A 27,763-nucleotide genomic window follows, 5' to 3' on the forward strand; every position below is an offset into this window, starting at 1 on the left:
ACCAAGTCCAAGTGCCCCTGTCACAAAACTTTTCACCGTCCCCCATAATAACACTAGAGAGAGTGCCAACATAACATTAAAATAGAGCCAACCTGCCCTAATAAGTGCCCCAGATATACAGGTCCTTCTCAAAAAATTAGCATATAGTGTTAAATTTCATTATTTACCATAATGTAATGATTACAATTAAACTTTCATATATTATAGATTCATTATCCACCAACTGAAATTTGTCAGGTCTTTTATTGTTTTAATACTGATGATTTTGGCATACAACTCCTGATAACCCAAAAAACCTGTCTCAATAAATTAGCATATTTCACCCGTCCAATCAAATAAAAGTGTTTTTTAATAACAAACAAAAAAAATCAAATAATAATGTTCAGTTATGCACTCAATACTTGGTCGGGAATCCTTTGGCAGAAATGAATGCTTCAATGCGGCGTGGCATGGAGGCAATCAGCCTGTGACACTGCTGAGATGTTATGGAGGCCCAGGATGCTTCAATAGCGGCCTTAAGCTCATCCAGAGTGTTGGGTCTTGCGTCTCTCAACTTTCTCTTCACAATATCCCACAGATTCTCTATGGGGTTCAGGTCAGGAGAGTTGGCAGGCCAATTGAGCACAGTAATACCATGGTCAGTAAACCATTTACCAGTGGTTTTGGCACTGTGAGCAGGTGCCAGGTCGTGCTGAAAAATGAAATCTTCATCTCCATAAAGCATTTCAGCCGATGGAAGCATGAAGTGCTCCAAAATCTCCTGATAGCTAGCTGCATTGACCCTGCCCTTGATGAAACACAGTGGACCAACACCAGCAGCTGACATGGCACCCCACACCATCACTGACTGTGGGTACTTGACACTGGACTTCAGGCTGTTTGGCATTTCCTTCTCCCCAGTCTTCCTCCAGACTCTGGCACCTTGATTTCCGAATGACATGCAAAATTTGCTTTCATCAGAAAAAAGTACTTGGGACCACTTAGCAACAGTCCAGTGCTGCTTCTCTGTAGCCCAGGTCAGGCGCTTCTGCCGCTGTTTATGGTTCAAAAGTGGCTTTACCTGGGGAATGCGGCACCTGTAGCCCATTTCCTGCACACGCCTGTGCACGGTGGCTCTGGATGTTTCCACACCAGACTCAGTCCACTGCTTCCTCAGGTTCCCCAAGGTCTGGAATCGGTCCTTCTCCACAATCTTCCTCAGGGTCCTGTCACCTCTTCTCGTTGTACAGCGTTTTCTGCCACATTGTTTCCTTCCAACAGACTTACCATTGAGGTGCCTTGATACAGCACTCTGGGAACAGCCTATTTGTTGAGAAATTTCTTTCTGGGTCTTACCCTCTTGCTTGAGGGTGTCAATGATGGCCTTCTTGACATCTGTCAGGTCGCTAGTCTTACCCATGATGGGGGTTTTGAGTAATGAACCAGGCAGGGAGTTTTTAAAAGCCTCAGGTATCTTTTGCATGTGTTTAGAGTTAATTAGTTGATTCAGAAGATTAGGGTAATAGGTCGTTTAGAGAACCTTTTCTTGATATGCTAATTTATTGAGACAGGTTTTTTGGGTTATCAGGAGTTGTAGGCCAAAATCATCAGTATTAAAACAATAAAAGACCTGACAAATTTCAGTTGGTGGATAATGAATCTATAATATATGAAAGTTTAATTGTAATCATTACATTATGGTAAATAATGAAATTTAACACTATATGCTAATTTTTTGAGAAGGACCTGTAGTGCCTCTATAGCAGAGCCAACCTGCCCTAATAACTGCCCCAGATATACTACCTCTATAGCAGAGCCAACCTGCCCTAATAACTGCCCCAGATATAGTGCCTCTATAGCAGAGCCAACCTGCCCTAATAACTGCCCCAGATATAGTGCCTCTATAGCAGAGCCAACCTGCCCTAATAACTGCCCCAGATATAGTGCCTCTATAGCAGAGCCAACCTGCCCTAATAAGTGCCCCAGATATAGTGCCTCTATAGCAGTGCCAACCTGCCCTAATAACTGCCCCAGATATAGTGCCTCTATAGCAGTGCCAACCTGCCCTAATAACTGCCCCAGATATAGCTCCTCTATGGCAGAGCCAACCTTCCATAATAACTGCCCCAGATATAGCTCCTCTATAGCAGAGCCAACCTGCCCTAATAACTGCCCCAGATATAGTGACTCTATAGCAGAGCCAACCTGCCCTAATAACTGCTCCAGATATAGCTCCTCTATAGCAGAGCCAACCTGCCCTAATAACTGCCCCAGATATAGTGCCTCTATAGCAGTGCCAACCTGCCCTAATAACTGCCCCAGATATAGCTCCTCTATAGCAGAGCCAACCTGCCCTAATAACTGCCCCAGATATAGCTCCTCTATGGCAAAGCCAACCTTCCCTAATAACTGCCCCAGATATACTGCCTCTATAGCAGAGCCAACCTGCCCTAATAACTGCCCCAGATATAGCTCCTCTGTAGCAGAGCCAACCTGCCCTAATAACTGCCCCAGATATAGCTCCTCTATAGCAGAGCCAACCTGCCCTAATAACTGCCCCAGATATAGTGACTCTATAGCAGAGCCAACCTGCCCTAATAACTGCCCCAGATGTAGTGCCTCTATAGCAGAGCCAACCTGCCCTAATAACTGCCCCAGATAAAATACCTCTATAGCAGAGCCAACCTGCCCTAATAACTGCCCCAGATATAGTGACTCTATAGCAGAGCCAACCTGCCCTAATAACTGCCCCAGATATAGTGACTCTATAGCAGAGCCAACCTGCCCTAATAACTGCCCCAGATATAGCTCCTCTATAGCAGAGCCAACCTGTCCTAATAACTGCCCCAGATATAATACCTCTATAGCAGAGCCAACCTGTCCTAATAACTGCCCCAGATGTAATACCTCTATAGCAGAGCCAACCTGCCCTAATAACTGCCCCAGATATAGTGCCTCTATAGCAGAGCCAACCTGCCCTAATAACTGCCCCAGATATAGTGACTCTATAGCAGAGCCAACCTGCCCTAATAACTGCCCCAGATATAGTGCCTCTATAGCAGAGCCAACCTGCCCTAATAACTGCCCCAGATATAGTGCCTCTATAGCAGAGCCAACCTGCCCTAATAACTGCCCCAGATATAGTGGCTCTATAGCAGAGCCAACCTGCCCTAATAAATGCCCCAGATATAGTGCCTCTATAGCAGAGCCAACCTGCCCTAATAACTGCCCCAGATATAGTGCCTCTATAGCAGAGCCAACCTGCCCTAATAACTGCCCCAGATATAGTGACTCTATAGCAGAGCCAACCTGCCCTAATAAATGCCCCAGATATAGTGCCTCTATAGCAGAGCCAACCTGCCCTAATAACTGCCCCAGATATACTGCCTCTATAGCAGAGCCAACCTGCCCTAATAAATGCCCCAGATATAGTGCCTCTATAGCAGAGCCAACCTGCCCTAATAACTGCCCCAGATATACTGCCTCTATAGCAGAGGCAACCTGCCTTAATAAATGCCCCAGATATAGTGCCTCTATAGCAGAGCCAACCTGCCCTAATAACTGCCCCAGATATAGTGCCTCTATAGCAGAGCCAACCTGCCCTAATAACTGCCCCAGATATACTGCCTCTATAGCAGAGGCAACCTGCCTTAATAAATGCCCCAGATATAGTGCCTCTATAGCAGAGCCAACCTGCCCTAATAACTGCCCCAGATATAGTGCCTCTATAGCAAAGCCAACCTGCTCTAATAACTGCCCCAGATAAAATACCTCTATAGCAGAGCCAACCTGCCCTAATAACTGCCCCAGATATAGTGCCTCTATAGCAGAGCCAACCTGCCCTAATAACTGCCCCAGATGTAGTGCCTCTATAGCAGACCCAACCTGCCCTAATAACTGCCCCAGATATAGTGCCTCTATAGCCGAGCCAACCTGCCCTAATAACTGCCCCAGATGTAGTGCCTCTATAGCAGAGCCAACCTGCCCTAATAACTGCCCCAGATGTAGTGCCTCTATAGCCGAGCCAACCTGCCCTAATAACTGCCCCAGATGTAGTGCCTCTATAGCAGAGCCAACCTGCCCCAATAACTGCCCCAGATAAAATACCTCTATAGCAGAGCCAACCTGCCCTAATAACTGCCCCAGATATAGTGCCTCTATAGCAGAGCCAACCTGCCCTAATAACTGCCCCAGATATAGTGCCTCTATAGCAGAGCCAACCTGCCCTAATAACTGCCCCAGATATAGTGCCTCTATAGCAGAGCCAACCTGCCCTAATAACTGCCCCAGATATAGTGCCTCTATAGCAGTGCCAACCTGCCCTAATAAATGCCCCAGATATAGTGCCTCTATAGCAGAGCCAACCTGCCCTAATAACTGCCCCAAATATAGTGCCTCTATAGCAGAGCCAACCTGCCCTAATAACTGCCCCAGATATAGTGCCTCTATAGCAGTGCCAACCTGCCCTAATAAATGCCCCAGATATAGTGCCTCTATAGCAGAGCCAACCTGCCCTAATAACTGCCCCAGAGAAAATACCTCTATAGCAGAGCCAACCTGCCCTAATAACTGCCCCAGATAAAATACCTCTATAGCAGAGCCAACCTGCCTTAATAAATGCCCCAGATATACTGCCTCTATAGCAGAGCCAACCTGCCTTAATAAATGCCCCAGATATAGTGCCTCTATAGCAGAGCCAACCTGCCCTAATAACTGCCCCAGATATAGTGCCTCTATAGCCGAGCCAACCTGCCCTAATAACTGCCCCAGATGTAGTGCCTCTATAGCAGAGCCAACCTGCCCTAATAACTGCCCCAGATATACTGCCTCTATAGCAGAGCCAACCTGCCCTAATAACTGCCCCAGATAAAATACCTCTATAGCAGAGCCAACCTGCCCTAATAACTGCCCCAGATATAGTGCCTCTATAGCAGAGCCAACCTGCCCTAATAACTGCCCCAGATATTGCCTCTATAGCAGAGCCAACCTGCCCTAATAACTGCCCCAGATATAGTGCCTCTATAGCAGAGCCAACCTGCCCTAATAACTGCCCCAGATATAGTGCCTCTATAGCAGAGCCAACCTGCCCTAATAACTGCCCCAGATAAAATACCTCTATAGCAGAGCCAACCTGCCCTAATAACTGCCCCAGATATAGTGCCTCTATAGCAGAGCCAACCTGCCCTAATAACTGCCCCAGATATAGTGCCTCTATAGCAGAGCCAACCTGCCCTAATAACTGCCCCAGATATAGAGCCTCTATAGCAGAGCCAACCTGCCCTAATAACTGCCCCAGATATAGTGCCTCTATAGCAGAGCCAACCTGCCCTAATAACTGCCCCAGATATAGTGCCTCTATAGCAGAGCCAACCTGCCCTAATAACTGCCCCAGATATAGTGCCTCTATAGCAGAGCCAACCTGCCCTAATAACTGCCCCAGATAAAATACCTCTATAGCAGAGCCAACCTGCCCTAATAACTGCCCCAGATGTAGTGCCTCTATAGCAGAGCCAACCTGCCCTAATAACTGCCCCAGATAAAATACCTCTATAGCAGAGCCAACCTGCCCTAATAACTTCCCCAGATATAGTGCCTCTATAGCAGAGCCAACCTGCCCTAATAACTGCCCCAGATATTGCCTCTATAGCAGAGCCAACCTGCCCTAATAACTGCCCCAGATATAGTGCCTCTATAGCAGAGCCAACCTGCCCTAATAACTGCCCCAGATATAGTGCCTCTATAGCAGTGCCAACCTGCCCTAATAACTGCCCCAGATATAGTGCCTCTATAGCAGAGCCAACCTGCCCTAATAACTGCCCCAGATATAGCTCCTCTATAGCAGAGCCAACCTGCCCTAATAACTGCCCCAGATATACTGCCTCTATAGCAGAGCCAACCTGCCCTAATAACTGCCCCAGATATAGTGCCTCTATAGCAGAGCCAACCTGCCCTAATAACTGCCCCAGATAAAATACCTCTATAGCAGAGCCAACCTGCCCTAATAACTGCCCCAGATATAGTGCCTCTATAGCAGAGCCAACCTGCCCTAATAACTGCCCCAGATATAGTGCCTCTATAGCAGAGCCAACCTGCCCTAATAACTGCCCCAGATATAGAGCCTCTATAGCAGAGCCAACCTGCCCTAATAACTGCCCCAGATATAGTGCCTCTATAGCAGAGCCAACCTGCCCTAATAACTGCCCCAGATAAAATACCTCTATAGCAGAGCCAACCTGCCCTAATAACTGCCCCAGATGTAGTGCCTCTATGGCTGAGCCAACCTGCCCTAATAACTGCCCCAGATGTAGTGCCTCTATAGCAGAGCCAACCTGCCCCAATAACTGCCCCAGATAAAATACCTCTATAGCAGAGCCAACCTGCCCTAATAACTGCCCCAGATATAGTGCCTCTATAGCAGAGCCAACCTGCCCTAATAACTGCCCCAGATATAGTGCCTCTATAGCAGAGCCAACCTGCCCTAATAACTGCCCCAGATATAGTGCCTCTATAGCAGAGCCAACCTGCCCTAATAACTGCCCCAGATATAGTGCCTCTATAGCAGAGCCAACCTGCCCTAATAACTGCCCCAGATATAGTGCCTCTATAGCAGAGCCAACCTGCCCTAATAACTGCCCCAGATATAGTGCCTCTATAGCAGAGCCAACCTGCCCTAATAACTGCCCCAGATATAGTGCCTCTATAGCAGAGCCAACCTGCCCTAATAACTGCCCCAGATAAAATACCTCTATAGCAGAGCCAACCTGCCCTAATAACTGCCCCAGATGTAGTGCCTCTATAGCAGAGCCAACCTGCCCCAATAACTGCCCCAGATAAAATACCTCTATAGCAGAGCCAACCTGCCCTAATAACTGCCCCAGATATAGTGCCTCTATAGCAGAGCCAACCTGCCCTAATAACTGCCCCAGATATAGTGCCTCTATAGCAGAGCCAACCTGCCCTAATAACTGCCCCAGATATAGTGCCTCTATAGCAGAGCCAACCTGCCCTAATAACTGCCCCAGATATAGAGCCTCTATAGCAGAGCCAACCTGCCCTAATAACTGCCCCAGATATAGTGCCTCTATAGCAGAGCCAACCTGCCCTAATAACTGCCCCAGATATAGTGCCTCTATAGCAGAGCCAACCTGCCCTAATAACTGCCCCAGATATAGTGCCTCTATAGCAGAGCCAACCTGCCCTAATAACTGCCCCAGATATAGTGCCTCTATAGCAGAGCCAACCTGCCCTAATAACTGCCCCAGATATAGTGCCTCTATAGCAGAGCCAACCTGCCCTAATAACTGCCCCAGATATAGTGCCTCTATAGCAGAGCCAACCTGCCCTAATAACTGCCCCAGATATAGTGCCTCTATAGCAGAGCCAACCTGCCCTAATAACTGCCCCAGATATAGTGCCTCTATAGCAGAGCCAACCTGCCCTAATAACTGCCCCAGATATAGTGCCTCTATAGCAGAGCCAACCTGCCCTAATAACTGCCCCAGATATAGTGCCTCTATAGCAGAGCCAACCTGCCCTAATAACTGCCCCAGATGTAGTGCCTCTATAGCAGAGCCAACCTGCCCCAATAACTGCCCCAGATAAAATACCTCTATAGCAGAGCCAACCTGCCCTAATAACTGCCCCAGATATAGTGCCTCTATAGCAGAGCCAACCTGCCCTAATAACTGCCCCAGATATAGTGCCTCTATAGCAGAGCCAACCTGCCCTAATAACTGCCCCAGATATAGTGCCTCTATAGCAGAGCCAACCTGCCCTAATAACTGCCCCAGATATAGTGCCTCTATAGCAGAGCCAACCTGCCCTAATAACTGCCCCAGATAAAATACCTCTATAGCAGAGCCAACCTGCCCTAATAACTGCCCCAGATATAGTGCCTCTATAGCAGAGCCAACCTGCCCTAATAACTGCCCCAGATATAGAGCCTCTATAGCAGAGCCAACCTGCCCTAATAACTGCCCCAGATATAGTGCCTCTATAGCAGAGCCAACCTGCCCTAATAACTGCCCCAGATATAGTGCCTCTATAGCAGAGCCAACCTGCCCTAATAACTGCCCCAGATATACACTGTGTTCCAAATTATTATGCACAAAGAGTTTAGGAGTGATAAGGTTTAGAATTTTTTTGTTTGTCATTTAAGCTCATTGATGGTGATGTGTGTCAGGGCTCTTTATATCACTGAAAGCAATTGCAGATACCTGTGCACATTAGTTTGGCAGGTGTGTCCAAATAAAGGCAAGACTACTTAAGAAGGCTGTTCCACATTATTAAGCAGCCTACATTTTTTGCCAAAATGGGAAAGAAAAAGGATGTGTCGGCTGCTGAGAAGCAACAAATTGTGGAGTATTTAGGTCAAGGCATGACTACAATCAACATTGCCAAGACACTTCATCGTGATCAACACACAATCAAGAAGTATGTAGCTGATCCCAGCACACACGTGTGCGTGCTGATAAGGAAAAATTGAGGACTCTTTCCAACAGGCAATTGTGTAAGGTTAAAAGAGCAGCTGCAAAAATGCCTTGTCATAGCAGCAGACGAGTTTTTGAAGCTGCTGGTGCCTCCAACGTCCCCAGAACAACAAGATGCAGGGTCCTTCAGAGGTTTGCAGCTGTGCGTAAGCCATCCTGTCGACCACCTCTATCCACTGCACACAAGCAGAAGCGGCTCCAGTGGGCCAAACGATACATGAAGACTGACTTCCAAACTGTTTTGTTCACCGATGAGTGCCGTGCAACGCTCGATGGTCCAGATGGATGGAGTGGAGGATGGCTGGTTGATGGACACCCCATGAAAACACGGCTAAGGCGCCAACAAGGAGGTGGAGTAATGTTTTGGGCTGGAATCATGGGGAGAGAGATTGTCGGCCCCTTTATGATCCCTGAAGGGGTAGTTGGAGCGCCCCCACACCTGCCGCAGGGCCGAGGGGTACCCGGAGCCGGGCCTCTAGGTCTCAGTCCTGGGGTTGTCACGGTGGCTAGACCCGGTCCGTGGCCCTGTCTGTCAGTGGGGGACGTCCGGTGCAATAAGTGATGTTGTAGCGGTGCAGTTGTGGGGTGCAGGTCGCGGTAAATAACGAGGACACCAGGTTGCAGTCTCTTTACCTCTTTACTGAAGCTCTCTGGGTCCTCAGTCCGGAATACGGCTCACCAGGCTGCGCAAGTCCGGCCGGTCCAATGGCACTTCCAGAGCTCTCCTTGCAGGTGGAAATCGGTGCCTTCCTTCTAGCGCTATGTGTTGCAGTCCTTCCCTGCTGTGCTTACGGAAAGTACCCCACAACTGTTGTGTCTGTTTCTCGTGTTCCCTCACAACAACTTAATTCGCAATGATCTTCCTCGTCCCTCCAGATACTATGGTAGGAACGCACCCGTATGACGGGGAGGCTCGGAGATCTTCCGGGACTCTATCTGCGCCCCTCTCCTGTTGGTACCCCCCTTTGCCTTCCTGGGTGATGCGTGAGACAGTCCGCCTCAAGCTAACTGCCCTGCCGTAGGTCTGAGGTATGGCTTGAAACTCTTTACCTCCTCGGCGTTCCGGCCACCGGTAGTGCGCCTCAGTAAGGTGCTGCCTCTTTCAGCACAACCCTCACTGGTATCTCCTTTCGCTTGATTTCGTTTCTCACTCAGCACAATCTATCTCGCTTCTTAGTCCTTCCTTGGGCACCGCCGCTATGCTGAGCAGGCACGGTCCCTTTACGTTCTTTCCATGCCAGGCCTCTGCCAGGATCCCACCCCTGGCAGAGACCCTACAGTCTCTCCCTTCACAACACCCTCTGCCACCAGGTGTTGCTCCGTTCAATCCCGTCAGCGTTCTCTCTAACTTCCTGCCTGACCCCCAGTTTACCCACTATGGTGGGGAGTGGCCTAATGAATAGCACCCTTAGCTCCCCCCGGAGGCCCAGCTGTGAAATGTATTGGTGACTGTGATACCTGCTCAGAGAACTCCTTCCGTGCCATCGAACGCAGCATGGCCCCCCTTAGTGGCTGAACCATGCTACTGCAACGACCAGGACTCTGGGGCGCTGCACTCCCCCCTGGTTAAACACAGTACTCCGGGACTGGGAAGAAAAACAACAATACAGGTTAGCAAAAAGACATACAATTTTGTTGAGTGCAATTAACAGTAAGTATACTTAAGTAGGCTTCCCTTTATGGGAGGTGAGGACACTTTTAACGTTACAAACATAATCAACATTATAAATTACAGAGCATAAATAACTTCTGTTACCCAACCGGGTATTCTACTTAATGCAATTTTTGGAACAATAACTAAACATTGCCTTTAAGAAACTCACACTCTTAGTCTATCAAAGGCCTTCCTATAATCACATTATAAGGCATTTCAACTTTACATTCTCCTTCTTGTGAACCTGCAGGACCGCCTGTCCCTACGGCACCAGGCCTACTGCCTCTCCTTTCTTCTACAGGACCGCCCTGTTCAGCCAGGGCCTACTGCCTTTCGCTACTATACACAGTATAGACATAACATTCCTTTCGGTTGAAGAACTCTGAGCCAGCTCTACTCGGCCCCTTTAAGGACTCACTCTCTAACCCCTACGGGTTCACTCTCTGTCCTTAGTAACAAAGTAACTTTTCAATGGGGACGCAGGGTTTACCTTCTATCCTCACCCTCATTATTACTTCTCTTACTTTCAACTGTGCAGACCTCTACTTCTACCCCTACGGGCTCTCTGCATCTTTCCTGTCTTCAAAACATTATTCAAATTTCACATTTTAACAAATTCAACACATATAACTTAGCATGTAAAACAGTTACATTTCTTTTCAAGGCATCATTATGGCATTACTGTTCTGCAACAGTATCTCTCTCAAGTTCAGTTTCTCACATCCCCTTTAAGAGGAGACCAAGTCTTTCTAAGGTAGCTCGTCTCCTCAGCCTACCGGCCCATGCAAAGGTTCCGGCATGGTATCTTCGCAAAGTGTCTTTAACTAGAACCGGTAGGAAAGGTATCTTCGCAAAGTGTCCTTGGCTCAAACAAATAGGGCAAATATCTTCGCAAAGTGTCTTTGGCTAAAACCAGTAGGGAGCACCTTTAAGAAGGTGCAAACTATATACAGGAAGTTTGTATCATGCACTGTTCATGATTACGGCAGTTCTTATAACATTGTGGAACAAAAAGCAAAAACGAAAGTGAAAGCAAAAATAAAAAGCAATAGGGATCCCGGGTAAACAAAGGGATCCCTTTAAGAGTTAACCCAGGACGGGTTTTAGCAGCAAAATAACAAGGAAATAAACAGTTAACTATTTACAGTTCAGGTTTCCGAGGCTTAGTTGAACGGCTTCCAGGGCTGCACCTGGCATTTAACCCCTCTTGGCCCGGGAAGGGTGAAGTCCAGGGTTGCACCTAGTGCTGGACACACGCCGTTAATCCGTCTCTCATGTACAGTTAAATCATGCGCAGCGATGGAGGTCTGCGCAGCTTGAGTAGGAGCATTTGCTGCAGCAGAGGTAGCGGCTGCTGCAAGATCAGTCACTGGAACGGAGTCAGCAGCTGTGGCACTAGCAGTCGCTGGAGTGGTGTCGGTCGTCAGGGCAGGGTCGTCCTTCATACCTGCTTCAGATGCGGTCCCTCCGGTGCCGGTCTGCTCCGTCTCCACTGCGGCCTGTAGCGCTGGTTGCAGGGCCTTGTGCTGCGACGCTGTCATCTCTGCTTGCAGTACCTCACTTTCCGGCAGGGCCTTGCTTTCTGGCTTCGGAGCGCTGGAACTTCCTTCTTGCTCCGGACCAGACGAGGCTGCCGACAGACGTCTGGCGAGGCTCCCGATGATGGTCTTCTTCCACCCGGCCTCAGTGCTCAGCTGCATCCGCCGGGGTTGATGGATCAGCCCGTCCGCTCCGGTCTGCAGGAGGTCAGCGTCAACTGTGGAGGTCTGGCTGCGGTGCCTCTCCGGGTAGCTGGGGGAGTCCTCGGCTCCGACCCCACGCTCCGGCTCCGGGCGGCTGGCCATGGCGTCCTCCATGTCGCTGAATTCTTCTTCCTGGTCCTTTTCCCGCTCTCTCCTTCGTGGGCGGTTTCGTTTTCTCTGTCTCTGCCCACCATTGAGGATCAGGAGGCGGATCTCGGCTGCTGACGGACACGTCCTCAAGGGGCCGAGATATTTAGACTGGGCGGCCATTGTCTTTCGCGCTCTTCAGCTTGTTCACGCCCACTTCCACGCCCTTCTTCTTCTCCTGCGCTCTCCTTAGCGCTGTAATGGCGGCGGTTTTGGCGCGAACTTTTGGCGGCAAGTGACAATCCACAGTCTTTGCAATAAAGTACAGTAAATCACAGTTCCAAGGCACACATGACCTGATTCTTCAGGCTTAAGTAGATCCTGTTCGTGACGCCAAGTTGGAGCGCCCCCACACCTGCCGCAGGGCCGAGGGGTACCCGGAGCCGGGCCTCTAGGTCTCAGTCCTGGGGTTGTCACGGTGGCTAGACCCGGTCCGTGGCCCTGTCTGTCAGTGGGGGACGTCCGGTGCAATAAGTGATGTTGTAGCGGTGCAGTTGTGGGGTGCAGGTCGCGGTAAATAACGAGGACACCAGGTTGCAGTCTCTTTACCTCTTTACTGAAGCTCTCTGGGTCCTCAGTCCGGAATACGGCTCACCAGGCTGCCCAAGTCCGGCCGGTCCAATGGCACTTCCAGAGCTCTCCTTGCAGGTGGAAATCGGTGCCTTCCTTCTAGCGCTATGTGTTGCAGTCCTTCCCTGCTGTGCTTACGGAAAGTACCCCACAACTGTTGTGTCTGTTTCTCGTGTTCCCTCACAACAACTTAATTCGCAATGATCTTCCTCGTCCCTCCAGATACTATGGTAGGAACGCACCCGTATGACGGGGAGGCTCGGAGATCTTCCGGGACTCTATCTGCGCCCCTCTCCTGTTGGTACCCCCCTTTGCCTTCCTGGGTGATGCGTGAGACAGTCCGCCTCAAGCTAACTGCCCTGCCGTAGGTCTGAGGTATGGCTTGAAACTCTTTACCTCCTCGGCGTTCCGGCCACCGGTAGTGCGCCTCAGTAAGGTGCTGCCTCTTTCAGCACAACCCTCACTGGTATCTCCTTTCGCTTGATTTCGTTTCTCACTCAGCACAATCTATCTCGCTTCTTAGTCCTTCCTTGGGCACCGCCGCTATGCTGAGCAGGCACGGTCCCTTTACGTTCTTTCCATGCCAGGCCTCTGCCAGGATCCCACCCCTGGCAGAGACCCTACAGTCTCTCCCTTCACAACACCCTCTGCCACCAGGTGTTGCTCCGTTCAATCCCGTCAGCGTTCTCTCTAACTTCCTGCCTGACCCCCAGTTTACCCACTATGGTGGGGAGTGGCCTAATGAATAGCACCCTTAGCTCCCCCCGGAGGCCCAGCTGTGAAATGTATTGGTGACTGTGATACCTGCTCAGAGAACTCCTTCCGTGCCATCGAACGCAGCATGGCCCCCCTTAGTGGCTGAACCATGCTACTGCAACGACCAGGACTCTGGGGCGCTGCACTAAGATGAACTCCATAATCTATGTGGAGTTTCTAAAACAACACTTCCTGCCATGGTTCAAGAGGAAGAACCGTGCTTTCCACAGCAAGATCATTTTCATGCATGATAATGCACCGTCTCATGCTGCAAAAAACACATCTGCATCTCTGGCTGCTATGGGCATAAAAGAGGACAAACTTATGGTGTGGCCACCATCTTCCCCTGACCTCAACCCCATTGAGAACCTCTGGAGCATCATCAAAAGGAGTGTCTATGATGGCGGGAGGCAGTTCACATCTAAGCAACAGCTCTGGGAGGGGATTCTGTCCACATGCAAAACAATTGAAGCAGAAACCATCCAAAAACTGACAAATTCAATGGACGAGAGAGTTCAGAAGCTTCTTTCGAACAAGGGGTCCTATGTGCAAATGTAACATCACCTGGAATAAAGTTTTCACTTTAAAACGGTTTGATTTCATTTTGTAATAAGCTGATAATGCTTCTAACTTCACAATTGACCATTTTTTTGTTCAAAATTAAAAAAAAGAGGTTGAAAACTCTGCTGTGCAGAATAATTTGGAACATGCATTTTGAGTGTTTATTTTTTTTTTAAAAGATACTGTTTTCATAGGCATTTTGTTCCAAAACATTGCAATTATACTAGAATAGTAGATGACTGGAAAATAACAATGACTGCAATTCAGAAAAGTAATTTAGAGAAAATATGAGGAAATATTATTTGCATAATAATTTGGAACACAGTGTAGTGCCTCTATAGCAGAGCCAACCTGCCCTAATAACTGCTTTCTGTCACTCTCTCTCTCTCCAGCTCTATACCCCCCTCTTCCTGAGTGATTGACAGCCTCCATGTTGTGGGACTACAGGAAAAGGAGCTGTCAGTGAAGCTTGAGGCGGCAGAGCTAGGCAGGAAATAGAGCTGGAGTGGCACAGGCTTCAGATCTACCATAGCTCTGCACCCTCATTTGCATATTCATTCAATCCCTGATTTCTCAGTAATGGAGGTACAGACCAGCCATGTACAGATATTGCCGGATTTGTCTTTGAAAGAGCTACATGCCCATATACAGTACAGACCAAAAGTTTGGACACACCTTCTCATTTAAGATTTTTCTGTATTTTCATGACTATGAAAATTGTACATTCACACTGAAGGCATCAAAACTATGAATTAACACATGTGGAATTATCTACTTAAAGGGAACCTGTCACCCCCCCAGGCATTTTAAACTAAAAGAGCCACCTTGTGCAGCAGTAATGCTGCATTCTGACAAGGTGTCTCTTTTAGTTATTGGTGCTGTAACTGCAGAAATAATCCGTTTTGTAATTTGTCAGAAAATACCTTTCTTCAGTCCTGGAGGCAGGCGTTTCCCCCCCTCCCCCCTGCTGTTCCCCTCCTCATCGCTGTTTTGAAAATAGCCGGCGCCTGCGCTCTTATCCCCTGCGTTGGGCAGGTGTAGTGAGCGCTGCCCGTCCTCTGTCCTCATATGCAGTCTAGCTGACTGCGCCTGTGCGGCCGCCCTGCCTGTGATTCCCAGCCCCGCAATGTGAATAAATCATAGGACACTGCGGGGCTGGGAATCACAGGCAGGGCGGCCGCACAGGCGCAGTCAGCTGGACTGCATATGAGGACAGAGGACGGGCAGCGCTCACTGCGCCTGCACCAGGGAGGAGAAAAGAGCGCAGGCGCCAGCTGATTTCAAAACAGCGGTGAGGAGGAGGCGGCGCCCGGCGCCAAGAAGACATGAGTGACGGCTGTGTGGCGTCTGGAGCAGGGGGGGAAAGGCCTGCCTCCAGGACTGAAGAAAGGTATTTTCTGACAATTTACAAAACTGATTATTTCTGCAGTTACAGCACCAATAACTAAAAGAGCCACCTTGTCAGAATGCAGCATTACTGCTGCACAAGGTGGCTCTTTTAGTTTCAAACGCCTGGGGGGGTGACAGGTTCCCTTTAACAAAAAAGTGTGAAACAACTGAAATTATGTCTTATATTCTAGGTTCTTCAAAGTAGCCACCTTTTGCTTTGATGACTGCTTTGCACACTCTTGGCATTCTCTTGATGAGCTTCAAGAGGTAGTCACCGGAAATGATTTTCACTTCACAGGTGTGCCCTGTCAGGTTTAATAAGTGGGATTTCTTGCCTTATAAATGGTGTTGGGACCATCAGTTGTGTTGTGCAGAAGTCTGGTGGATACACAGCTGATAGTCCTACTGAATAGACTGTTAGAATTTGTATTATGGCAAGAAAAAAGCAGCTAAGTAAAGAAAAACGAGTGGCCATCATTACTTTAAGAAATGAAGGTCAGTCAGTCCGAAAAATTGGGCAAACTTTGAAAGTGTCCCCAAGTGCAATTGCAAAAACCATCAAGTGCTGCAAAGAAACTGGCTCACATGAGGACCGCCCCAGGAAAGGAAGACCAAGAGTCACCTCTGCTTCTGAGGATAGGTTTCTCCGAGTCACCAGCCTCAGAAATTGCAGGTTACCAGCAGCTCAGATTAGAGACCATGTAAATGTCACACAGAGTTCTAGCAGCAGACACATCTCTACAACAACTGTTAAGAGGAGACTTTGTGCAGCAGGCCTTCATGGTAAAATAGCTGCTAGGAAACCACTGCTAAGGACAGGCAACAAGCAGAAGAGACTTGTTTGGGCTAAAGAACACAAGGAATGGACATTAGACCAGTGGAAATCTGTGCTTTGATCTGATGAGTCCAAGTTTGAGATCTTTGGTTCCAACCACCGTGTCTTCGTGCGACGCAGAAAAGGTGAACGGATGGACTCTACATGCCTGGTTCCCACCGTGAAGCATGGAGGAGGAGGTGTGATGGTGTGGGGGTGCTTTGCTGGTGACAATGTTGGGGATTTATTTAAAACTGAAGGCATACTGAACCAGCATCGCTACCACAGCATCTTGCAGCGGCATGCTATTCCATCCGGTTTGCGTTTAGTTGGACCGTCATTTATTTTTCCACAGGACAATGACCCCAAACACACCTCCAGGCTGTGTAAGGGCTATTTGACCAAGAAGGAGAGTGATGGGGTGCTATGCCAGATGACCTGGCCTCTACAGTCACCAGACCTGAACCCAATCGAGATGGTTTGGGGTGAGCTGGACCGCAGAGTGAAGGCAAAAGGGCCAACAAGTGCTAAGCATCTCTAGGAAGTCCTTCAGGATTGTTGGAAGACCATTCCCGGTGACTACCTCTTGAAGCTCATCAAGAGAATGCCAAGAGTGTGCAAAGCAGTCATCAAAGCAAAAGGTGGCTACTTTGAAGAACCTAGAATATAAGACAATTTCAGTTGTTTCACACATTTTTGTTAAGTATATAATTCCACATGTGTTAATTCATAGTTTTGATGCCTTCAGTGTGAATGTACAATTTTCATAGTCATGAAAATACAGAAAAATCTTTAAATGAGAAGGTGTGTCCAAACTTTTGGTCTGTACTGTAGATAGTTTGGGGGGTGACATCCTGCTGACAATTTCCCTTTAAATGTTCCCTCCAGACGCTGCTATTACAATCAGTGCCACTACGATGTGATGTGAAGAAAGAAGTTACATAAAACTTTCTCAATTCAGGCGCAGTCATTTGGCTTCATGTGACGCAACTTTCTGTCTTTTCTCCATTAGACAGTAATGAGTAATGTCTTCCATTTCTGCATCATCGCCCTCCCGATGGTTTTCAGTCTGTGCGTCTCCGGAGTCATCACCGACAGTATCTTAACGAAAGCCGTGCCTCCATCAGAAACTGGTATGTACTGGGGATAGGCCACGATACCACTCAGGACTGGGGATGGCGTCAACATTGCTTGTGCTGGTGCCACTCACTGCTCATCACTCATTTCCTGAAATACTCTGTGCAGCTTGGGACATTATCCACCCCACTTTGCGACTATCAGCCTGACACCCCATATTCATCTTCATCGCCCTGCCACATTATTTCACATGTATCTCTGACAATAAATATTTTATTTTGTAAACAAAGACTTAATTGTTACATAATGAAACGTTTGGCAACATTGCCCAGACTTCTCAGTATCTCTGCTTACTGACAATGAATGTGAACTTTTGATACTGAACTCTTTATCTAGAAAGCCGTAATGTTTAACTCTCCTTATTCCGGATGGAACAGTTCTTCTGAGTTGCGGGTCTGAATAAGGCCTGAACAGACCCGGATCTTTCCAGGCTACATACCTCTTTTCTATGGGAGATCTCATTACAGGGGTCTCGGGTGTCCGATGTGAATCTGCACATTCTTCGCCTTTTATGTTCAGGTTTTCTATTACTTTTTTTGTAGGAGTTTTACATTCCAAACCTTCCCATGCCCAGAATATAAGAAGCAGAGACTAAGCCGCGGCACCTGGAATGAGATTTATGGAGACTTACAGTTTATAATAGATTTAAAAAATCCGCCTTTATTCCTTCCACAATATAGAACATTTCAGATTTGAATATTTATTTTTTTTTTTTAAATCACTTTTTATTTTATTTTTTATTTCCCCCACCACTTTAATTAGTGAGAGCAGCACAATATACAAATAAGTTAGATGACAATGGACATTTTTATAAGTTTATCATATGGACTAGATGGTGGCCCGATTCCAACGCATATTCTAGAACATGTATGTAGTATATAGCACCGCTCACGTAGTATATAGCACAGCCCACGTAGTATATAACACAGCCCATGCAGTATATAACACTGCCCACGCAGTGTATAACACAGCCCACATAGTATATAACACAGCCCACATAGCATATAACACAGGCCACGTAGTATATAACACAGCCCACGTAGTATATTGCACAGCCACGTAGTATATAACACAGGCCATGTAGTATATAGCACAGTGACGTAGTATATAACACAGGCCACGCAGTATATAACACAGCCCACGCAGTATATAACACAGCCCACGCAGTATATAACACAGGCCACGTAGTATATAACACAGCCCACGTAGCATATAACACAGCCCACGTAGTATATTGCACAGTCACGCAGTATATAACACAGCCCAGGTAGTATATAGCAAAGGCCACGCAGTATATAACACAGCCCTCGTAGTATATTGCACAGCCACGTGGTATATAACACAGGCCACGTAGTATATAACACAGGCCACGTAGTATATAACACAGCCCACGCAGTATATAACACAGCCCACACAGTATATAACACAGCCCACATAGTATATTGCACAGCCACGCAGTATATAACACAGCCCACGTAGTATATAGCACAGCCCATGCAGTATATAACACAGGCCATGTAGTATATAACACAGCCCACGTAGTATATTGCACAGCCACGTAGTATATAGCACAGCCGACGCAGTATATAACAGGCCACGTAGTATATAACACAGCCCATGCAGTATATAACACAGCCCACGCAGTATATAACACAGCCCACGTAGTATATTGCACAGCCGCGTAGTTTATAACACAGCCCACGCAGTATATAACACAGGCATGTAGTATATTGCACAGCCACGTAGTATATAGTACAGCCCACGCAGTATATAACATAGCCCACGCAGTATATAACACAGCCCACGTAGTATATAACAGCCCACGTAGTATATAGCAATGTGGGCACCATATTCCTGTTACAAAAAGCAATTAAATTAAAAAATAGTTATATACTCGCCTTCCGGCGGCCCCCGGATCCAGCCCAGGCCTTTAGCGATGCTCCTCGCGACACTCCGTTCCCAGTAATGCCTTTCGGCAGTAACCTGTGATGATGTACCGGTCTCGCGAGACCGCTACGTCATCATCTCGCAAGACCGCTACGTGATCTCGAGTCCTTGCCGCAATGCATTATTGGGACCGGAGCATCGCGAGGAGCGGGAGAAGGGTGCCGCGGACGCCAGAAGGTGAGAATATAATGGTTTTTTATTATTATTATTATTAACATTATATGTTTTTACTATTCATGCTGCATAGGCAGCATCAACAGTAAAAAGTGAAACGGTGTTTAACTCCCGCCCCAATATCCATGACCAATCAGCGACCCGGGATTTCCGTTACGAAAGTTACAGGCAAACAGACGGAAGTACCCCTTTAGACAATTATATATATAGATAAGTTCAGAAAACCTCTCTATTCTCCTCCTCACGTCATATCACTGCCCTGTCTCAAGACACTCCTCTGCTGAAATACTCTGTCCTGCCGGACCACTCTGGTCCTTCCACCTTATCTCCTTCCCCATCCTCCTGCCATGACACTCTTATCCTTAACGGTGTCTGTACATGTGAGATAGTCATTGGTCTCCTGCTCCTGCTATAGAGATGGATAATCCTCTTTTAAAATACTCTGTGCTGCTGGGGGGGCCAAATGGTTTTTATCACGTCCTGATACATAAAACCATAGAAGGTGTATTTCATTGTTCCCATGACTGTAAGTGGACAGGTCACTTTCCCCACAGGGTCAGCACACTCGTCTCCCGCTGTTATCTTTCTTTTTTTCTCTTCACCTGCTGGGTGACTTCTATGGGTCTGGTGTTCATTCTGATAGCGGTGGTGATACAACACGCTGACGATATCTTTTCTCTTGTTGCAGGAGCGATGCTGGGGATCTGCGCCTCTATCCAGCCCCTCATACGGACCATAGGACCCACCATCGGGGGATATCTGTATAAACACTATGGGGTGCCCTCCTTTGGCCTTTTCAACATTATTATTAGTCTGTGTTTATTAATGTACCTTGTAAATGGTCAACCAAGGAGAAATGTAGGGAAGGACAAGTAGCGCAAGCAGACACGTTTTTTTATTTTATTTTTGCAAATCTAGACAGTTTTAGAAGGAAAATTCTTTGAAGCCCCCAGATGTGAAAAAGGGTATTAACCTAATTTTTTTCGGAAAATCCAGAATACTTCATGAGCCTATTGCATCTAACTAAACAAATCAGGGTAAGACCCTGTAACTATCCAGTTTTAGGAGAACTACAACTCCCAACATGCTCTGACATCCACAGGTTAGTAGTCTCATAAGCTACGGCACACACGTTCCTATAAAATCTCAGCTCCCAGCAGAAGAAGACCCTATTGGAAACAGTCAGCAAGGGGGCAATTATCTACCTCTTTATTTAAACTTTACCTGTGACCAAGTCGGTTAGTGCCCATCGGGGTCGTTTTTATGCAATTGTTAGAATCGTTAGATGTAATATTTTATATTTCTGTGTTTATGTGTAAATAATAAATATTTACATAACAGAAAGTGTCTGTGGATTGTGGGAAGATTGAGATTTGCGACATCGGATTGTCTCAGCTTGATACTTCTCACAACTGTTACAATTGTATCAGGTTTGTGCAGGTTTTAGGAATCTGGATAGAAACAAGTCCCTCCGCATTCAGTGACAGCAAGCAGAGATCGAAATGGAGCGTGCGCAAACTATATTGGAAAGTGGAAGAACTTTATTTTACAGCTTACACCAATCATTTACTGACTTCCTTTGGAGTTGGCCCTAAAAGTTTATTGAATGGGGACAGTTTTGCAATTATTACCAGGGCGGCTTACAATGGTGAAGCACAAAACTACAGCAGTTTCTGCATGTTTTTTTTTTCTTGGCCATGTGACACAGACCGCTAGGTATTCAGGTACCCATAGGCTATGTTCACACGATGCGCATCCGCAGCGGATTTTTCGTGCAGAAACGCTGCAGATCCGCACTGTGATGTACAGTACAATGTTAAGCAATGGGAAAAAAAAAAAGCTGTGCGGAAAAATCTGTGCGGAATTGCTGCGGATTTCAAAGAAGTGCATGTCACTTCTTTTGTGGCGATCTGCAGCGTTAAAAATCTGCAGTGGCAAAATCCGCACAAAATCCGCATCAATTCTGCATAAAAACCGCATAAAATCCGCGGCTGCGGATTCTGCCGGGAGATGCGGATTTTGTGCAGAAAATTCTGCACCTCTTTTCCAACGTGTGCACATACCCTTAGGGTTTGCTCAAATTTTTTTATGCATTTTTGGTGCTTTTTTTATATTGTGTTTTTGTGCGTGTTTTTTGCTCTTAACACAATGTGGAAAAACTGTAGTGAAAGTGTTGAAAGAATTGATACACTGCAAGTCTTTTTGTTTTTTTATGTCAAAAATCGTGAAAAAAATGACAGATGTTAGAAATCTCATGAATTTTGCTGTTACTGTAAAATGCTGTAATGTTAAAATGAACAAAAATAAAAAAACATAAAAAATGTGAACAAGTCCCTAGTTTTATTATGGACACAATAGAACTATTACATAGGGACATCGCACTAGGGGGTACAGTGGAACAACTGAAGACGCCAGTACCAACACTTGCACCTGCTAGTTGGGGCTATTTTTTACCGATTTTGCATGGAGGTCCGGGATTTTTATACCTTGGAGAAAAATGAAGAGACTTTCACCTATATCTGACAACTTTCTGCAGAGTGAAGAATATTTACAAGGTGGTACAGGTTTTATTGTTTGCAAATTCTGCCGTTGCTCATCCTCCATAAAACCGTACGCGCATCTGCTGTAAACGCTGCATAAAGGGCTGAGAGCTCGATTTATGGAACTTGTTACCAATGTAATACAAGTGAATCACCGAAACTACAACCCGTAACTCCCTGATCCCTGTATGGGCTGTCCTGTCCGTGTACAGGGTGGGGTGCACATTCATGTAAGAAGAAAGCAAATTTAATCCCCCCCCCCCCACGTAGTATAATATAGAAGTCCTCTGTTATAGATAATCACTTGTAGTATTGAAAAAAACAAATGCACTAAAAGAGAGGAACCTTCATTTAGTTACCCTGGCTGTCAGCACTTGTAATGCATCATTTATCCTGTAGGGGTGCTGCTGGAAAAAAACAGCTTTTACACTTTCGCAATAGGATCCTCAGTGATCAGCGATTTCCATGAGCTGCTCAATGTCAAATATTCGAAAAAACTTGTGCAAATGAATTTCCTACTATATTTTTTTATACCATTTTAACCTCCATTTTTATTACAGAGCCCCTAAACCTCTGCATAAAAACAGAGACACTTGATAGAATTCAGCCCGCCTGGAGCCACCACTAGGGGGAGCTGCTTACAGCTCTAATATTGACTTATGCAATAGACGCTTAAGGTGATATTATCCTATATTTTAAATCCTTCTTCTTTATATTCCAAAAATAGGACGTCAATCGCTGTAAATATGGATTGAGAAATAATCGGAGCAAAATATTAGACTTCATAACAAAGTCTTAGTAAAAAAAGTCGACATTCCCTTTAAGAGACTGCACCAGTTCTTGAAATAAATGCGTGCACATACTGCATGTAATTTCCCTGTCTTGCATGGTCAGCTCTCTCCCTTATGTGGCATTTTTATTTTTTTTTTATGATGGGATTCTCATCGTGAAACAGGAGGCCCAGGATGAACAATGTAATAAGTGCCCTGTTTGGAGTGTGAATATACACTGACATTAGGCCACGACCATGGCTGCTTGGAAATCACTGATTACATAAGACTTATATTCATGTAATTACTTTCTAAGACGTTACTGAAGTATTACAGATAATTATCTAGGGTTTTATTCTGTTTCCTCGTCATATTGCACACGGATCTGTGAGGCCGCAGATGAAGCAGAGCTTATTGCAGTGCGTGACGCAGCATCTTGATCGGTTTGTGATTACACCAGTCATAGGTTACATCGGCCGGTTGTTTACTGATGATCGGCCGTATTCTGCTCCATCTGCACTGGATATGTAAGGCAAAAAGGGAGAAACATAGCTTTTGTAGAACTACAAGTGCCAGCATGTCTTTCAGAAGGTGGCTTATATTCAATACTCTTAGGGGAGAATCTGGGTTACTAGATGGGGGTCTCTCTTTTAAGACCCTCCCCATGGAAAGTTTCTACAAAGAGCACCCAGTAAATCAGTACATGGAAATTCAGTGAGGACTATGTAATACCTTTTTTCTCCTGCGGGAGTGCTGCAGGAAATTTGAGCAGGTATAGTTGCAGGTTACAGCTGATCACTTGGGGCTCCAGTATTAGAGCGACCTGTGATCAACCTATCAGGGGACCTTTAAGCAGGTGACATTGGGAGGCGCAGCACCTGTGTGTGTTCCACTTTAAATGCAGAAATATATGGATTTATGACAGCGGTATAATATAATGTTTGCCGTCTATTTTATGGCGCATGATTAAGTGATTCGTTATCGCCTCGGGCCTTTGTGGAATGCAATCAAGGAATTTCCCTTCTTGATGAACTTTGCACGGTGACGTCACGTCGCTCCTCCTCCTCACGTACAAGCATGATCCCCATCACTGCTCGCTATCTCAGCTCCACCAATATAATAATTACCCCCACATACACTGGGCATAACAACTTTGTCCTAAAAAAATATGTTCGAAAAACATAGCTTCCTTCTTTCAGAAACAGCGCCACCCCTGCCCGAAGGTTGTGTGCGGTATTGCAGCTCTGCTCTATTAACTTCAATATAAGACATAACCTGAAGGTCAGGGTGGTGCTTATTTTGGGATTTTCTAAACCTGGACCACCCATTTAGTTTTAACCCTTAGGAGCAGGATATATATGGGATTAACCATATGTTTTCCTGATAGGGCCCATTGGCCCCCCTGCTCTGTATAACTATAATTGGCAGGGGATGAGATGGTCGAAATCTCAAAAGGAACCTTGTACAGATAATTAATTCTGGCTCAAAGTTCAGGAGGAAATTCTACTTCAAAGAGAGAAAAAAAAAAATCAAAAGGTCAAACTTTGGGCGGATACAGGAAAGTCGTCATGTTATAATAGCACTGGAGCGTTATAAGGTCTTAGTCACATCTATGGAGAGAAAAGTATCTGGAGGTTTGTGACATAAAGTAGTGGTTATGGGGGGCACATATTTTTCTAATCCCATGTTCCAAACATAGTGGACTCTAACCTGTGCCTCTCCAATGGAACTACAGCTGTAAGCTGGGAGTTGTAGTTCCATACCCAGCCCATAATAAGGGGTACGTTTTATTCTTGTTATCGAACCCATTCTCTTTTTAATGTAAAATATTAAACAAACTCATTAAGTACAAAAACATTCTTTTTTTTTTAATATAATAAGTTAACATCTCAAATTCCATTCATTCCTTGAAATGAAACAATATATATATATATTTATATTAAGAAGGAAAGCTGCGGAAATAAATAGATACATATACAAGATGAGAATATCAAATAAATTATCCGTCTCAGCCCGGTTTGACATTACATGAGGCTTTTCCCATGGATAAATAAATAACACTAATGATCTTCCATCATCATCATCATGGTTGCTCAATCGTCAGCTCCTCGGGTTAGGCTCCAACGATCAATGCTCAAACAAATCTTGTTTAACTTGCTTTGTCCTTGCAAAGGAAGTGACTTCCTTGTCTTCAGAGTCGGCGCTTTAGCCTCTGCTTTCTTATTTGGTCCATAATTCATGGGCGCTGCAAGGAACAAAAGGGGAAAAAAAAATTAATATAATTCTTATGGGGGTCCTACTAGTGCAATCCCAGGGGAAAAAAAAATTAATATAATTCTTATGGGGGTCCTACTAGTGCAATCCCATATAGACAGGACATATACTGGTTTACACCTACATACAGATCGCTCCTATCATTACACAGCATAGCTACGGTTTGTCCCTTTAATTGGTGATTGTAAATAGGAGAATATTATAAAATCGCTATTATTATTATTATTATAATAAAATTATAAACAGGAGAATATTATAAAATCGTTATCTAGAGGTCCGAAATATAAGAACTCAAAATGCTGCCATTATTTTTTTTTATTATTTCATGTTAATTTTGGGCGCATCACTGGTTAATGAGTAATAAGAAAATTTTGGATCATCAGTTTTAAAATATATTTTAATAGAAAATGAGAAAGGCGTTGGATTTTTGGGGATTTTATTAAAGCCATTGTAACTTTCGGAAATGAGAATTTGGAGACTAAATATTATTTAAATATAGAAATAATCATTTGCCATGCTTAGAACCTGAATTTGAAATAAAAAAATAAACTTAAAATAATTAAAAAAAAATCACATTTGTATATATTCTATAATATTTAAAAAAAAAAAAAAAACACTTAAAAATAAAAAAACACCCAAAGTGGTATAGATCATGGCAAAAAATATAAATGTTACAAAGGTCTACAAGAGTCGCTTCCTGTCGCAGCCACATGGCAGCAGCCGGAGCTCCTTCCTGTTACTCCTCATATTTCACCGACCTCGTTCTTAAGAATTGCCCCACGTTATGAATGTATGTTCTTAGGTCGAAGATTTACTATTCGTTTTATAAAATGTTCCCCGCCACAATATATACGATTTCAATCTATAGTTATTTAGCATTTTTCAATTTTTAATTAATCACATTTTTATATTTATCTTGTAACTAAGATACTATTTAGCCATTTTGGAAAGACGTGGACATCTTCCGTGCTGGCAGGTTTACAAAAAGATTCACCAAATTATTTAAAAAATCCATAAATAATTGGATATATAAGCACCAAACTGTTTGCGTCTCAATGCCAGCTGGTAGCCGGAAAGCCCATGCGTGTGGCATTTTTGTGAAAGGACAAGTGCCGGCATGTTGGGCCGCCTTCTCTTGACTAAGATCTTATCAAGTTTCTGTTCTCACCTGTAAGGTGGGGTTCTGTTGCATGAATCCAGTCTCTGGATCACACACACGGGGCCACCCTTCTCTCGCTGTTCTGGCGAGACCTAAAATGTTGGATGGCCTTCTTGTTCTGGAAGTCAATCAAAGCCATGGTGATAGCCGCGTTCCAACAGCTTTCCTCCGGGCAACGGAAATCGATCTCCTTATTGTCGGTGGTGACAATGGTGAAGTAGATGTATTTTCCTGTCCGTTCAACACAATCCAACTTCTTGATGGACTGGAACTTGAGTTCTTTGCACTTGGTCTTCTTCTGGCCATCAGCAAATATGTTGAGGCTATCTTTGGTCAAGACACATTGCTTCTTTCTCCAGAACTGTAGGAGATTGTCGCTTCTTTTTTCCAGTTCTCCTTCCATGATCACCTCTGGGTTGACCTGCATTTTCATTCTTTGGTGGGTAGGAAGGCTAGTGGAAGACAATGTGGGCAGAAGTCCTACTGGGTTCAACTTGACGTTGGCCAAAGTGGTCTTTTTGGCCACTGGAGATAGTCCTAGGCTCAGGATCTCGAGGTTGTGCCTTTGGCTGTGGCTGGGACTGTGAATGAGAAGACTAGTGAGCTATGTAAGAATTTATGTCACTGCTCACCACTCCCTCCCATCCTTCCCAGTGACGGGCTTTGGAATGCAGTTCCGCCCAGAGCTTAGTCACTGGTCTGCTCAAGTGTCTGGGACTGAACTCGAGCCACTGGCACACCCACCGCTGCTAACCCTGGCTTCATTCATAACTGCAGCTCCTATCACATGGCTGCGCACATAACCACCGATCCAACGTCCAAACTATTTCTACCAAATAAATCGCCATCGCTTATTTTTGTCTGAAATGGAATGGCACTTTTGCTGCAACTTTATTCTGTTGATCCAATGTATTAAAAATAAAAACAAAACAACATTTTTACAAATAGTCTTCATTGCAAAATCTGATGGCATTTTGTGTATACGGTTCCCATGCAGAACGATGTATCTCCCAAGGTTTTGGTGTACAAATAAACCCTGCATAGTCTGATCCTCCAGTCATGGCTAAAGAGACAGAAGACGCTTTTGTCCTATAAGAGCAGGATCAGCAAGGCATGCTGAGACTTGTAGTGCTCAATAGATGGCAACACAATATTTGCAGGGGGTAAAGATTCAGTTCACTTCTTTGACCAGGGCCGGACTGGCCATTTGGCAATTCTGGCAAATGCCAGAAGGGCCCATCTGGTCATAGGCTGCCTTGTATGCTACATTGTTAACAGAATCGGTGTTCTCGACCTTGACCCATATCCAAGGCACAGTAGCTTTTTGGTGGCACCATTGGCAGCAGGGGTGTAACTATAATGGATACAGGGGTTTTAATGGATCTGGCGTCCCGGAGACGTGGAGGCCTTAATTTTGCAAAGCAGGCTGATACTTGTGGTTCTACAAGCGCTCTGCAGTAGATACAACGTTCTGTGCATTTTTGCATGCGCTGGCTTATGGTTCTTCAGGCCTTAGGCGGATACACGCGTCCTCGCTATGGCAGTATGTCATTTCTTGACCCCCTGCTGGGATAATGCCGTTTTTTCAGTCTGAGCAGGTTTTCCCTGTTTTGTTAAGTTGCAGAGATGATGGATTGATATCTGCAGATGCTTAAAGGGGA

General features: G+C 45.7%; 2 protein-coding genes across 2 annotated transcripts in view; one reads left to right on the forward strand and one right to left on the reverse strand.

Moving 5' to 3' along the window:
- SLC67A1 (solute carrier family 67 member 1) overlaps positions 1 to 21,689 on the forward strand; it is a 94,232-nt gene extending 72,543 nt beyond the window's left edge. The window contains exons 9-10 of the mRNA XM_077287110.1: positions 17,114 to 17,234; positions 20,048 to 21,689. Coding sequence (XP_077143225.1) covers positions 17,114 to 17,234; positions 20,048 to 20,235 — 309 coding nt within the window. The 3' untranslated portion in view covers positions 20,236 to 21,689. The remainder of the gene's footprint in view (positions 1 to 17,113; positions 17,235 to 20,047) is intronic.
- Positions 21,690 to 24,526: 2,837 nt separating this feature from the next.
- On the reverse strand, positions 24,527 to 26,696 carry PHLDA2 (pleckstrin homology like domain family A member 2). Its single transcript, XM_077287102.1, has 2 exons — positions 26,112 to 26,696; positions 24,527 to 24,914 (listed from the first exon to the last, which is right to left on the reverse strand). Exon 1 carries the CDS (start codon positions 26,533 to 26,535, stop codon positions 26,152 to 26,154), a length of 384 nt encoding a protein of 127 aa, XP_077143217.1. The 5' UTR covers positions 26,536 to 26,696; the 3' UTR covers positions 24,527 to 24,914; positions 26,112 to 26,151.
- Between the last annotated feature and the right edge of the window lie 1,067 nt (positions 26,697 to 27,763).

This window comes from Ranitomeya variabilis, chromosome 2 (assembly GCF_051348905.1).
Source record: "Ranitomeya variabilis isolate aRanVar5 chromosome 2, aRanVar5.hap1, whole genome shotgun sequence".
Classification (NCBI taxonomy): Eukaryota; Metazoa; Chordata; class Amphibia; order Anura; family Dendrobatidae; genus Ranitomeya; species Ranitomeya variabilis.

Coding starts and splice junctions, on each gene's coding strand:
- PHLDA2 (XM_077287102.1), bottom strand. CDS start 26,535: ATGAAAATGCAGGTCAACCCAGAGGTGATCATGGAAGGAGAACTGGAA.